The sequence below is a fragment of the Gigantopelta aegis genome, chromosome 6 (genome assembly GCF_016097555.1).
Source record: "Gigantopelta aegis isolate Gae_Host chromosome 6, Gae_host_genome, whole genome shotgun sequence".
In the NCBI taxonomy this organism is placed as follows: Eukaryota; Metazoa; Mollusca; class Gastropoda; order Neomphalida; family Peltospiridae; genus Gigantopelta; species Gigantopelta aegis.
Window position 1 is genome coordinate 98,467,132 of NC_054704.1, and position 12,997 is coordinate 98,480,128.

Consider the following 12,997-nt stretch of genomic DNA (forward strand, 5'->3'; position numbering starts at 1 on the left):
TCAACATTAGTACCCCTCTTGATTTGTACATACATGTAGCTATTAAATCTTAAATATGTTGTCTGTCAGGGTCAGTAGTGGGGGGAGGCTTATAGTAGGTGTTTTTTTACCATCATTTATAGGAAAATGTCAACATTATTACCTGTGTTGATTTGTGTATACCAGTTCGTCACTATCATTAGTGGCTGTTCTGGGGAGGGGGAGGGGTTTAAAGTCCCATTTAGCTGCCAAGTAAAAAATATGCACCTTTAATTTTTTGCTCTTTTTATTCACAGGAACCACCCACCCAACCCAAAATGCACACACACACAAACACACACACACACACACACACACACACACACACACACACATACATGCACACACTCTCTCACACACACATACACATACATCTGGAAACATGCATAGATGCTAACACCCTTTCTAAACATGTTAGATCTGCCCTTGATCATTATAGCCCTTTCCTAATAATGGTAGTACATTTACTGGTAATATACATTTACTGGTAATATACATGTACGGGTAATATACATGTACCGGTAATATACATGTACGTGTAATATACATGTACTGGTAACATACATGTACCGGTAATATACATGTACTGGTAATATACATGTACTGGTAATATACATGTACTGGTAATATACATGTACTGGTAATATACATGTACTGGTAATATACATGTACCAATAATATACATGTACGTGTAATATACATGTACGTGTAATATACATGTACCAATAATATACATGTACGTGTAATATACATGTACTGGTAATATACATGTACTAGTAATATACATGTACTGGTAATATACATGTACCAGTAATATACATGTACGTGTAATATACATGTACCGGTACTATATATGTACCGGTAATATACATGTACCGGTAATATACATGTACCAGTAATATACATGTACCAGTAATATACATGTACTAATAATATACATGTACCAGTAATATACATGTACCAGTAATATACATGTACCAGTAATATACATGTACTAATAATATACATGTACTAGTAATATACATGTACTAGTAATATACATGTACCAGTAATATACATGTACCGGTAATATACATGTACTAGTAATATACATGTACCGGTAATATACCGTAATGCCAATGACCTAAATGTACATTACTGACCTGTTATTATTTGTATCCGTCAATCCATAATTTTGTTTTAAGAAATCATATTTCTTCCTAATTTTTCATGCACAAGTGTTGTAGATTAATCAACACCAGCAAGCCTCTTGCAGTATGACGTCAAACAAGATACAAGATGACATTCTTTGTAAGATGTTCAATTTCTAACGTCATTCAAAAGGTTTTAATTCTTAATTCATAAGGGGGACGGGACGTAGCCCAGTGGTAAAGCATTCGCTTGATGCGCGGTCAGTCCAGGATCGATCCCCGTCATTGGACCCATTGTGCTATTTCTCATTCCAGCCAGTGCTCCACAACTGGTGTAAAATAGGCCATGGTGTGTACTATTTTGTCTGTGGGATGGTGCATATAAAAGATCCCTTGCTGCTAATCGAAAAGAGTATCCCACGAAGTGGCAACAGTGAGTTTCCTCTCACAATATCTGTGTGGTCCTTAACCATATGTCTGACATCATATAACCATAAATAAAATGAGTTGAGTGTGTCGTTAAATAAAATATTTCTTTCTTTCTTTCCATCATATGCGATCATGTGGGATAGAAAAAGTACATATATGGGTAGAAATTTTCACCACCGAAGATGTACTTTTTCTATCCCACATGACCACATATGATGGAGTCTATTATTCCAGTATTATTATGGGAATCCTGATTACTGTTTTTCATCACACAAACAAATGTCATAGTATTTCTATAAATCATTAAATGCTATTTATGTTTAAACACTATTTTTAAGGAAAAAACAAATCACATAATTTTGATAGTCCATAATTGGGGGGGGGGGGGGGGTTGTGGGGGTCAGCCTTTGTTCAGTAAGTAACTCTGGTAAATCATACATGGTACTTCTACTATGTATCTTTTAAGTTTTACCTCATTCACATATTTTCAGCTTTCCATGGTGTGAAAATTCTTACTTGTAACCCAAGCTACTATGAGATAATTATTTTCACTAATATATTTTGGAAGAATGGTGTACGTCTGGAGTCGAACACTGCTTTGAGGTGTTAAATTTTCTGGGTTGCAGGACCAATCTACCTTTTTAAAATCTTTTGTTTATTTCCCATTCCGGCTGACCTGTGCTGCTAGCGGTCCAATTGCAGAAACACTTTACCTGAATGAGCGTGTTCAGTTATTTCTCATTTCAAGCAGTGGTCTGCTACTGGTATATTAAATTTTGTGATATCTTTTCTGAGCAAGACCTCGTGCCAGTAGTTAAAGTCCTAATAAAATCTATACCCAGCACCTGGTTATTGCCACACACCTGTCAGGCATAAAGATGCCATAATAACAGTTATAGTTAGTTTCAAACTTACTGTGTTTGTAGAGTACTGTTCTATAAACAATTCCATCTGGAAATGGCAACTTTTTGGAGTTTATTATGTCTGTTGTTTGTATATACATGTACTAATAGGTTCTTCCAGCCAGCGCACCATGACTGGTATATCAAAGGCTGTGGTATGTGCTATCCTGTCTGTGGAATGGTGCATATAAAAGATGCCTTGCTACTAATGGAAAAAAATGTAGTGGGTTTCCTCTCTAAGATTATATGTCAAAATTACCAAATGTTTGACATCAAATAGCCGATGATTAATAATCAATGTGCTCTAGTGGTGTTGTTAAACAAACACATTTTTTTTTAATAGGTCATCATACTGGTAAAACAATTTTCAGGGTGGGTTTTTTTAGGGATTTTTTAAAATGATGTATACTATGAAAAGAATAAATGGTATAATTTTGATTAGGACTTTAGAATAAAAGAATCCTTCATATGTGTCCATGTGGGACAGGCCTATTTCACCCGAGGATACATAATTTGTTGTCAGGGACGAGGCTTGCTGAGTCCCTGACATCATATTATGTATCCGAGGGTGGAATAGCCCTGTCCCACATGGATACATAATGGAGGATTATTTTTCTCCCATCCAGTAGATGAAAAATAAACATTTTGGGAAAACGTGAAAAACTTACATTTTTTATTTTTTATCTTACAATAAAATAATCATAACCATTGAAAAGATCGTACCCCAAAAATGGTTTATACTAAAATGATAAACCAAAAATGATAGTATAATTTCATTATGACAGCAGGTTTCCTTGTTTTTATAAAATATTAAAAGCATTTCTTGCATTATTTTGCTGTTCATCCAGTGTTAATATCAGCTCAAACAATAGAAGTCACGTGGTCATGCAAGACCGATTTATTCCGCATGGGCAGACGTCATGGAATACGACTGTCTTGCATGGCTAGGGATGGGAGAAAAAGTAATCTGTATTTATCACAATGCATGTGAAAAGAATTCAAAACTAATTAATTAACAAAGTTTTGTTGTTAGCTTAATGTTAACATGTGTTTAGCTCCATTCTCACACACTATAAGTCCTAGATCGATAAAACTGGCTTTATGGATGCACCTATGGATGTTCATCACAATGCAAAAAACACAAATAAATTTTTTAATAATAAATAAAAAAAAATTTATTTTTTTTATTAGCATGCATTAAGATTAAAGTCTTATGGATGCAACTATCAGTAACACTGAATAATGTTTTTGTAGGCAACATATTTAATTTCATGGAATTCTTGTTTATAATCAAATAGATTACATAATAAAATTTATAGAACCACATTTTTTTTAATAATAACGAAAAGATAAAACAAAATTCTCACCATACCAGTTGATGGTAGGCGAGACGTTTAATTCTGTGAAAGTCTTGTGTAGACTGGCCTCAGGTGGTGGTTTGTTAGAATAAATTACATATTTCATCTTCATTTGACAGCTGACAATTTCATCTATAAATAGCAGCTGAGTTTAGCTGTCTGAAGCCTTGTTACTGATGCTGCATGACATTTTCTTCATTAACTGTTTTTTAGAACCTGTATATGTTTTTGTGTTTTTTTCAGATTCCTGGTCCTTATGTTCCAAGTTTGTTGTTAGGCAACATAAAAGAGCTATATACTGGGAATGCCATTGACCCTTTTGTCAGGTAAAACAAGTACCGTATATCATCACCTATAAGTCAGTTGTTTTTCATCAAAATATTACATGCATTTCCTAACTTGGGAGATCAACTTATTAAGGGGATCTGAAAATATACACACAAAAAAGATTTAACTAACAGGTAAAGGTATATGGTATGACTTTGAAATTATTAGAATTATTTAAATTTTCTTTCTTTCTTTTTTTTTCTTTTTTTTTCTTTTTTTTCTTTTTTTTTCTAAAAGGTTGATTGAAGGAATTTGACATATCTTACATCCTACTTTTTTGTACTTTTATCATTAAAAAATTAAATAATAAATATGTTCTGTTAGTGCCAAAATGATTCACAGTGTGGTGTGTATATAGTGCAGTACACCTTGTATTAAGCAGTTGCTGAAGGAAATAATAAAAGTGTTAAAACATTGGACTTGATGTTACTAGACTCAGGTATTGAACACCATTCTCTAAAGAATATATGATTTTTTAAATTCATATTGATGTAAAAATTCCCAACTTTTTATCTTTTTATCCATGCATCCACCCATCCATCCATATATCCATCCATCCATCCATCCATCCATCCATCCATCCATCCATCCATCATTCATCCATCCATCCATCCATTCATTCATTCATCCATCCATGATCTATATATCCTTCCATCCATCCATCCATCCATCCATCCATCCATCCATCCATCCATCCATCCATCCATCCATCCATCCATCCATCCATCCATCCATCCATCCACCCACCCACCCATCCAAGTATCCATCCATCCATCCATCCATCCATTCATTTATTCATTCATCTATCCATAAATCACTTGTTTATCAGTCCATAACTCCATCTATCCATACATTCATCTATCAAAACCCCACCCACCCATTCATTTTCATATAAAAATAAGGAAGGAAATGTTTTATTTAATGACGCACCCAACACATTTTATTTATAGTTATATGGCGTTGGACATATGGTTAAGGACCACACAGATATTGAAAGAGGAAACCTGCTGTCACCACTTCATGGGATAATCTTTTCGATTAGTAGCAAGCAATCTTTTATGTACACCATCCCACAGACAGGATAACACATACCATGGCCTTTGATATACCATTTGTGGTGTACTGGCTGGAACGAGAAGCCCAATGGACAAACTGATGGGGATCGATCCCAGACCGACCGCGCATGAAGCAAGGACTGCACCACTGAGCTACGTCCCCCCCCCCCCCTAAAAATAAAGTTATAAAAGTTATGATTTGAAAGTATATTTGTCCCCCAATATATGTGTCTCTGTGATGTGCACACCTATGCCCCCCCCCCCCCCCTCCAATATCCACACCTGATTAACACAATATTTCAGTTCTCAGATGAGCTTTTGAAGCCTCTTAGAGCCTCTTGAAAGTCATATCCTGAATGCATTAAAGTTTCATTACTGTCTAATCAGCCTGAGAATATTTAATTATGAGTTGCCATGTTAGAGACAATTACATAAACTGTGGGAATGCTTTCAGAGTCTAGTATCTGTCTTGATCAGCGGGTGGGGCCACAACATGTGTGCTTCAACCTTTTAGTGGATATAAGCATGTTCGTCAGTTCCAATGGTTCACTAATTGAAGTTGCATGTAGAATTCCCATACAGATCTCAGGTGAGTCATTGAGATCTCAGGTGAGTCATTGAGATCACTTGAGATCTCTTATCCTGTTCGGTATGCACACGACTACTTCATCATACAGTGGATAACCAACCTCACTAATCTTATTGCAAGTTCTCACTTTAAACAGAGTCTTTCTACAGTTACATGTATGTACACGACTACTTCATCATACAGTGGATAACCAACCTCACTAATCTTATTGCAAGTTCTCACTTTAAACTGAGAGTCTTTCCACAGTTACATGTATGTACACGACTACTTCATCATACAGTGGATAACCAACCTCACTAATCTTATTGCAAGTTCTCACTTTAAACTGAGAGTCTTTCCACAGTTACATGTATGTACACGACTACTTCATCATACAGTGGATAACCAACCTCACTAATCTTATTGCAAGTTCTCACTTTAAACTGAGAGTCTTTCCACAGTTACATGTATGTACACGACTACTTCATCATACAGTGGATAACCAACCTCACTAATCTTATTGCAAGTTCTCACTTTAAACTGAGAGTCTTTCCACAGTTACATGTATGTACACGACTACTTCATCATACAGTGGATAACCAACCTCACTAATCTTATTGCAAGTTCTCACTTAAACTGAGAGTCTTTCCACAGTTACATGTATGTACACGACTACTTCATCATACAGTGGATAACCAACCTCACTAATCTTATTGCAAGTTCTCACTTTAAACTGAGAGTCTTTCCACAGTTACATGTATGTACACGACTACTTCATCATACAGTGGATAACCAACCTCACTAATCTTATTGCAAGTTCTCACTTTAAACTGAGAGTCTTTCCACAGTTACATGTATGTACACGACTACTTCATCATACAGTGGATAACCAACCTCACTAATCTTATTGCAAGTTCTCACTTTAAACTGAGAGTCTTTCCACAGTTACATGTATGTACACGACTACTTCATCATACAGTGGATAACCAACCTCACTAATCTTATTGCAAGTTCTCACTTTAAACTGAGAGTCTTTCCACAGTTACATGTATGTACACGACTACTTCATCATACAGTGGATAACCAACCTCACTAATCTTAAACTGAAGTGGTGTAGTGATTACTACGCCATCAGACTTAAGGCCGGTTACATGTATGTAATACGAGCCTCAGTGGTGTAGTGATTACTACGCCATCAGACTTAAGGCCGGTTACATGTATGTAATACGGGCCTCAGTGGTGTAGTGATTACTACGCCATCAGACTTAATGCCGGTTACATGTATGTAATACGGGCCTCAATGGTGTAGTGATTACTACGCCATCAGACTTAAGGCCGGTTACATGTATGTAATACGGGCCTCAGTGGTGTAGTGATTACTACGCCATCAGACTTAAGGCCGGTTACATGTATGTAATACGGGCCTCAGTGGTGTAGTGCTTACTACGCCATCAGACTTAAGGCCGGTTACATGTATGTAATACGGGCCTCAGTGGTGTAGTGCTTACTACGCCATCAGACTTAAGGCCGGTTACATGTATGTAATACGGGCCTCAGTGGTGTAGTGCTTACTACGCCATCAGACTTAAGGCCGGTTACATGTATGTAATACGGGCCTCAGTGGTGTAGTGCTTACTACGCCATCAGACTTAAGGCCGGTTACATGTATGTAATACGGGCCTCAGTGGTGTAGTGATTACTACGCCATCAGACTTAAGGCCGGTTACATGTATGTAATACGGGCCTCAGTGGTGTAGTGCTTACTACGCCATCAGACTTAAGGCCGGTTACATGTATGTAATACGGGCCTCAGTGGTGTAGTGCTTACTACGCCATCAGACTTAAGGCCGGTTACATGTATGTAATACGGGCCTCAGTGGTGTAGTGCTTACTATGCCATCAGACTTAAGGCTGGTAGGTACCCAAAAATGTGTTTGTTTTGTTTAATGACACCACTAGAGCACATTGATTGTCAAACATTTGGTAACTCTGACATAGAGCCTTAGAGAGGAAACCTTGTACATTTTTCCTAATGTCAGGTCAAGTCATGTCATAGGTTTTAACGTGCACATTCAGAACAACCTGTTGTAGCACACGCCTGTCATGGGCGCAGGTGCTAGTCTGAGCCTGCTCCTCTGTAGCAAGGGATCTTTTATATGCACTGTCCCACAGATAGGAAAGCACATACCATGGCCTTTCACCAGTTGAACAGATCCTGGAGAGACAGCCCAGATAGCTGATGGGTGTTCCCAGGACAAAGTACTTGAATCTTAATTGAATCTAAGTATGACAATAAGTATAAACAAACATTGCGTAAGTGTTTAACTGGTAGCACTCCCGGCACATACCGTATTCATTTTCATTTATTTATCATTATTTTCAAGCTAATATCCAATTAAGGCTCAAACACACACACCTCAGCTATCCAGGACAGTGGGTTTGTGGTTAGTTATTAGTGCTTAGTGAGAGAGAAATCAGTGTAGTTGCCTTACACCTACCTAATCGCTGTGTCGGTAAACTCCCCCTGGGTGGGAGCCAGTACTGGGAAGCGAACCCAGTACCTACCAGCTTTAAGTCCTCTACACTACTGATGCTCATATTAGATATTTAATTCTCATCATCTTGCATCTGCCACACTTGATTAGTGACAAGCCAAACACCCACCAAGAGCAGTTCACTGCAGACAAAATGTAATTAAAACTCACCATCATATAAGTTGGTTTTGCAGCCAAGTTTCATCATGTGCTTGACAGTTAGCCAGAAATGGTTTAAAGGTTACAGTGAAAGTGTGCTACTATAGTTTTTAAATTCACAGACAGCTAATACATGGCAGGTTTTGAAAAGAAAATGAAAGCCTACATTTGCCAGCTGGGGATTTTATGGATATTGTTTTAAGAATATTTATTTCACCTTTACCATAAGGCTTCTAATATTTTTGTATAGTGTGTTTCTAAAACTAGATCTAGGTTATGTTATTTGTAAAACTAGATCTACGTTCTGTTATTTGTAAAACAAGATCTAGGTTCTGTTATTTGTAAAACTAGATCTAGGTTCTGTTATTTGTAAAACTAGATCTAGGTTCTGTTATTTGTAAAACTAGATCTAGGTTCTGTTATTTCTAAAACTAGATCTAGGTTCTGTTATTTCTAAAACTAGATCTAGGTTCTGTTATTTCTAAAACTAGATCTAGGTTCTGTTATTTCTAAAACTAGATCTAGGTTCTGTTATTTCTAAAACTAGGTTCTGTTATTTGTAAAACTAGATCTAGGTTGTGTTATTTGTAAAACTAGATCTAGGTTCTGTTATTTGAAAAACTAGATCTAGGTTCTGTTATTTGTAAAACATCCATCCATCATTCCTTCCTTCCTTCATTCCATCCATCCATCCATCCATTCATTCATTCATTCATTCATCCATCCATTCATTCATCCATCCATTCATCCATCCATCCATCTATCTTCCATCCATCCATCTATCTTCCATCCATCCATCCATCCATCCATCTTCCATCCTTCTTCCATCCATCCATCCATCCATCTGTTGTCTGATCGTCCATCCTTCAATCCATCCATCCATCATTCCTTCCTTCCATCCATCCATCATTCCTTTCTTCCTTCCATCCATCCATACATCTTCCATGCATCCATCTGTCATCCAATCATCCGTCTTTCCATCCATCCATCCATCTTCCATCCATCCATCCATCCATCCATCCATCCGATCATCCATCCTTCCATCCATCCAATCATCCATCCATCCATCATTCCTTCCTTCCATCCATCCATTCATCCATCCAGCCATCTATCTTCCATCCATCTTCCATCCTTCTTCCATCCATCCATCCATCCATCGTCCGATGGTCCATCCTTCCATCCATCCATCCATCCATCCATCCATCCATCCATCCATCCATCCATCCATCCATCCATCCATCCATCATTCCTTCATCCATCCATCCATCCATCCATCCATCCATCCATCCATCCATCCATCCATCCATCCATTTATCTTCCATCCATCTTCCATCCTTCTTCCATCCATCCATCCATCCATCCTTCCTTCCATCCATCCATCCATCCATCCATCATTCCATCCATCCATTGATCGATCCATCCATCCATCCATCCATCCATCCATCCATCCATCCATCCATCCATCCATCCATCCATCCATCCATCCATTCATTCATTCATTCATCCATTCATAATTTGATACATCCATCCGTCTGTCTGTGTGTCTGTATGTGTGTCTATCTATTGCTGTTTCCAGATGGATAAACACTTTTGGGTCAGGCCTTCTGGTGTATGCGGAGCTCTTCGGAGACCGCAGAGTGCTGATAGCTGATGCGGAAGCCACAAAACAGGTCCTCATCACCAAGGTGAAGAACTACAAAAAACCAAAACTCTACAGGTCGCTATGGTTACTGTTTTCTCTTGGAATGTATTATTTAGTAGTTCCTGGTGTCCTATAGGTCGTGAACTAAATACATGAACAACAAAAATATCCGTGTACGTCTTTTGTATGTCTTCTCAGTAAAACCATAAAGTTTAGAAATTAATTAAGAAGTTGACTTGTGTTCTTGTTTATGTACATTTGGGTCCAAAAAGTACATTATAGTATTTTAAAAATTCTGGTCAACATTCTTAATCATGGATTTTTAATTAATGAATTTTTCTTTGTTGAAAACTGATTTTCCACTGTATGTTTCTAAATGTGTTTGTAATAATATTTACAACATTTCATTTTATAAATATCTGTTTTTCTGACAGGCTGGCTTTCTGTCAAAGTGTCGGTTTTTAATCTGTGTCTGGGTGTGTTTTCTGGGTGGGTATGTGTTTGTATGTGTTTGTTGTGTGTATGTATGAGAGAGAGAGAGAGAGAGAGAGAGAGAGAGAGAGAGAGAGAGAGAGAGAGAGAGAGAGAGAGAGAGAGAGAGAGAGAGAGAGAGAGAGAGAGAGAGAGAGAGAGAGAGAGAGAGAGAGAGAGAGAGAGAGAGAGAGAGACAGACAGACAGACAGACAGACAGACAGAGACAGAGAGACTGAAACTGAGACTGAGACTGAGACTGACTCAGTTTATGTAGTCTAAATGAATTGATGTACATATGATTGAATGTTTAGCATCACCCCAGCATTGTTTGACACCCAATAGCTGATATGTATATTTGTGCTGGGGCATCGTTAAACATTCATTCATTCATTCATTCATTCATTCATTCATTCATTCATTCATTCATTCATCCCATCTTGAGAAAAATATCAGCTTTTGGGTCTTAGACAGTGCATGAAAAAAGTTGATGCTTAATATCAAAATACACTACATTTAAATACCAGAAACAAAACACTATCACTATGGGTTTGTGAGATGTTTTTATTGATTTTGGTTTTCTTTATGCTTATATTCCACTTAAGACTCATTTACACTGGATGTGGTGTCTATATGCAGTGCTGCCAAAAGTTTTGTTTTGTTTAAACATTAATTCCAAACCAGTCGATTAAACACTTGAAGGATTAAATAACAGCAATAAACCACTATAGAATGGGTGAGAATGGTAATACTAATAACTGATAAATGAAACGCTATGGAATGGGTGAGAATGGTAAGACTAATAACTGATAAATGAAACGCTATAGAATGGGTGAGAATGGTAAGACTAATAACTGATAAATGAAACGCTATGGAACGGGTGAGAATTCTAAGACTAATAACTGATAAATGAAACGCCATGGAATGGGTGAGAATGGTAAGACTAATAATTGATAAATGAAACGCCATGGAACGTGTGAGAATGGTAAGACTAATAACTGATAAATGAAACGCTATGAAACGGGTGAGAATGCTAAGACTAATAACTGATAAATGAAACAACTATATGATAAGAAATAATGTGAGACTATTTTCTATATTTTCAGATTGTTTGACCAAGTGGTCGGCAACGGCCTGCTCAATCTGAACGGCAACGAACACTTGGTGCAGCGCAAACTGTGTCAAGGAGCCTTCAAGCTGTCTGTCATTAAAAGTACATCCTTTCACGGCTTGTTATTCACAATAATTATCTCTCTGAAATCATTCTGTCATTAAAAGTACATCCTTTCACGGCTTGTTATTCGCAATAATTATCTCTCTGAAATCATTCTGTCATTAAAAGTACATCCTTTCACGGTTTGTTATTCACAATAATTATCTCTCTGAAATCATTCACTTTTTTTATCTGTTTCAAAGTTAAAGTTTGTTCTGTTTAATGACACAATAGAGCATGTTGTTAATCACCAGCTACTGGATGACCAGGTTGGTGTGCAGGAATTGTGGCAGGGGGGTGTAGACTGTGGTGAGTGTAGTTTATAGGGAGGGTCAAGTCATGCTCCCACCAGAAAATATACTGAAAAAAAGAAAATTTGCTTTAGCAGGGAGGAGTTTTGAAACATTTGGTACGGTAATTGTTTTTACACAAAGTCTTAGAGGAAACATGCTATATTTGTCCATTAGCAGCAAGGGATCTTTTATATGCACTTTCACACAGACAGGACAGCACATACCACACACTTTGATATACCAGTTGTGAGACACTGGTTGGGCCAGGAGAAAACCCTATCAGAGAATGGGTCCTCAAGTTAGTGGTCTACTGACTGAGCCAGATCACCCCCCCCCCCCCCCCCCCATATATTTAAAAGAAATTATTAAGTCAGAGAAATATATCACAGCCATTTTTGTCTTGAGCATCTTTATGAAATAAATAGAGATATAGGTATTACTTCTGTCAGACTTTAAATAGCAAAGTTTATGAAATAAATAGAGATATAGGTATTACTTTTGTTAGACTTTAAATAGCACAGTTTATGAAATAAATAGAGATATAGGTATTACTTCTGTCAGACTTTAAATAGCACAGTTTATGAAATAAATAGAGATATAGGTATTACTTCTGTCAGACTTTAAATAGCAAAGTTTAACATGTGATGAGATGTCCTATTTGAATCAAAAGAATGAATGAATGAATGAATGAATGAATGAATGAATGAATGAATGAATGAATGAATGAATGAATGACTATTAAACAACATCCCAGCACAAAAATACTTATTTGCTACTGGGTATCAAAGAAAGGTAGAATTAAAAGAAAAAGAAATTTCTGTGAAATTTTAATCTTAAGAATACCTGTAATTTGTGTGGCTTTATTAAGATGTGGTTCCCAGCCTGCAGAATCATGCTG

The 12,997-nt window shown here is 37.0% G+C and overlaps 1 protein-coding gene across 3 annotated transcripts in view; it reads left to right on the forward strand.

The window, feature by feature from the left end:
* The window catches only part of LOC121375673 (taurochenodeoxycholic 6 alpha-hydroxylase-like), a 43,641-nt gene that overhangs the window by 16,352 nt on the left and 14,292 nt on the right, over positions 1-12,997 (forward strand). For all 3 annotated transcript variants that reach the window (XM_041503244.1, XM_041503246.1, XM_041503245.1), the window contains 4 exons: positions 4,081-4,163; positions 10,057-10,197; positions 11,700-11,806; positions 12,968-12,997. The exon at positions 12,968-12,997 is cut by the window's right edge and continues 83 nt beyond it. In XM_041503244.1, coding sequence (XP_041359178.1) covers positions 4,081-4,163; positions 10,057-10,197; positions 11,700-11,806; positions 12,968-12,997 — 361 coding nt within the window. The remainder of the gene's footprint in view (positions 1-4,080; positions 4,164-10,056; positions 10,198-11,699; positions 11,807-12,967) is intronic.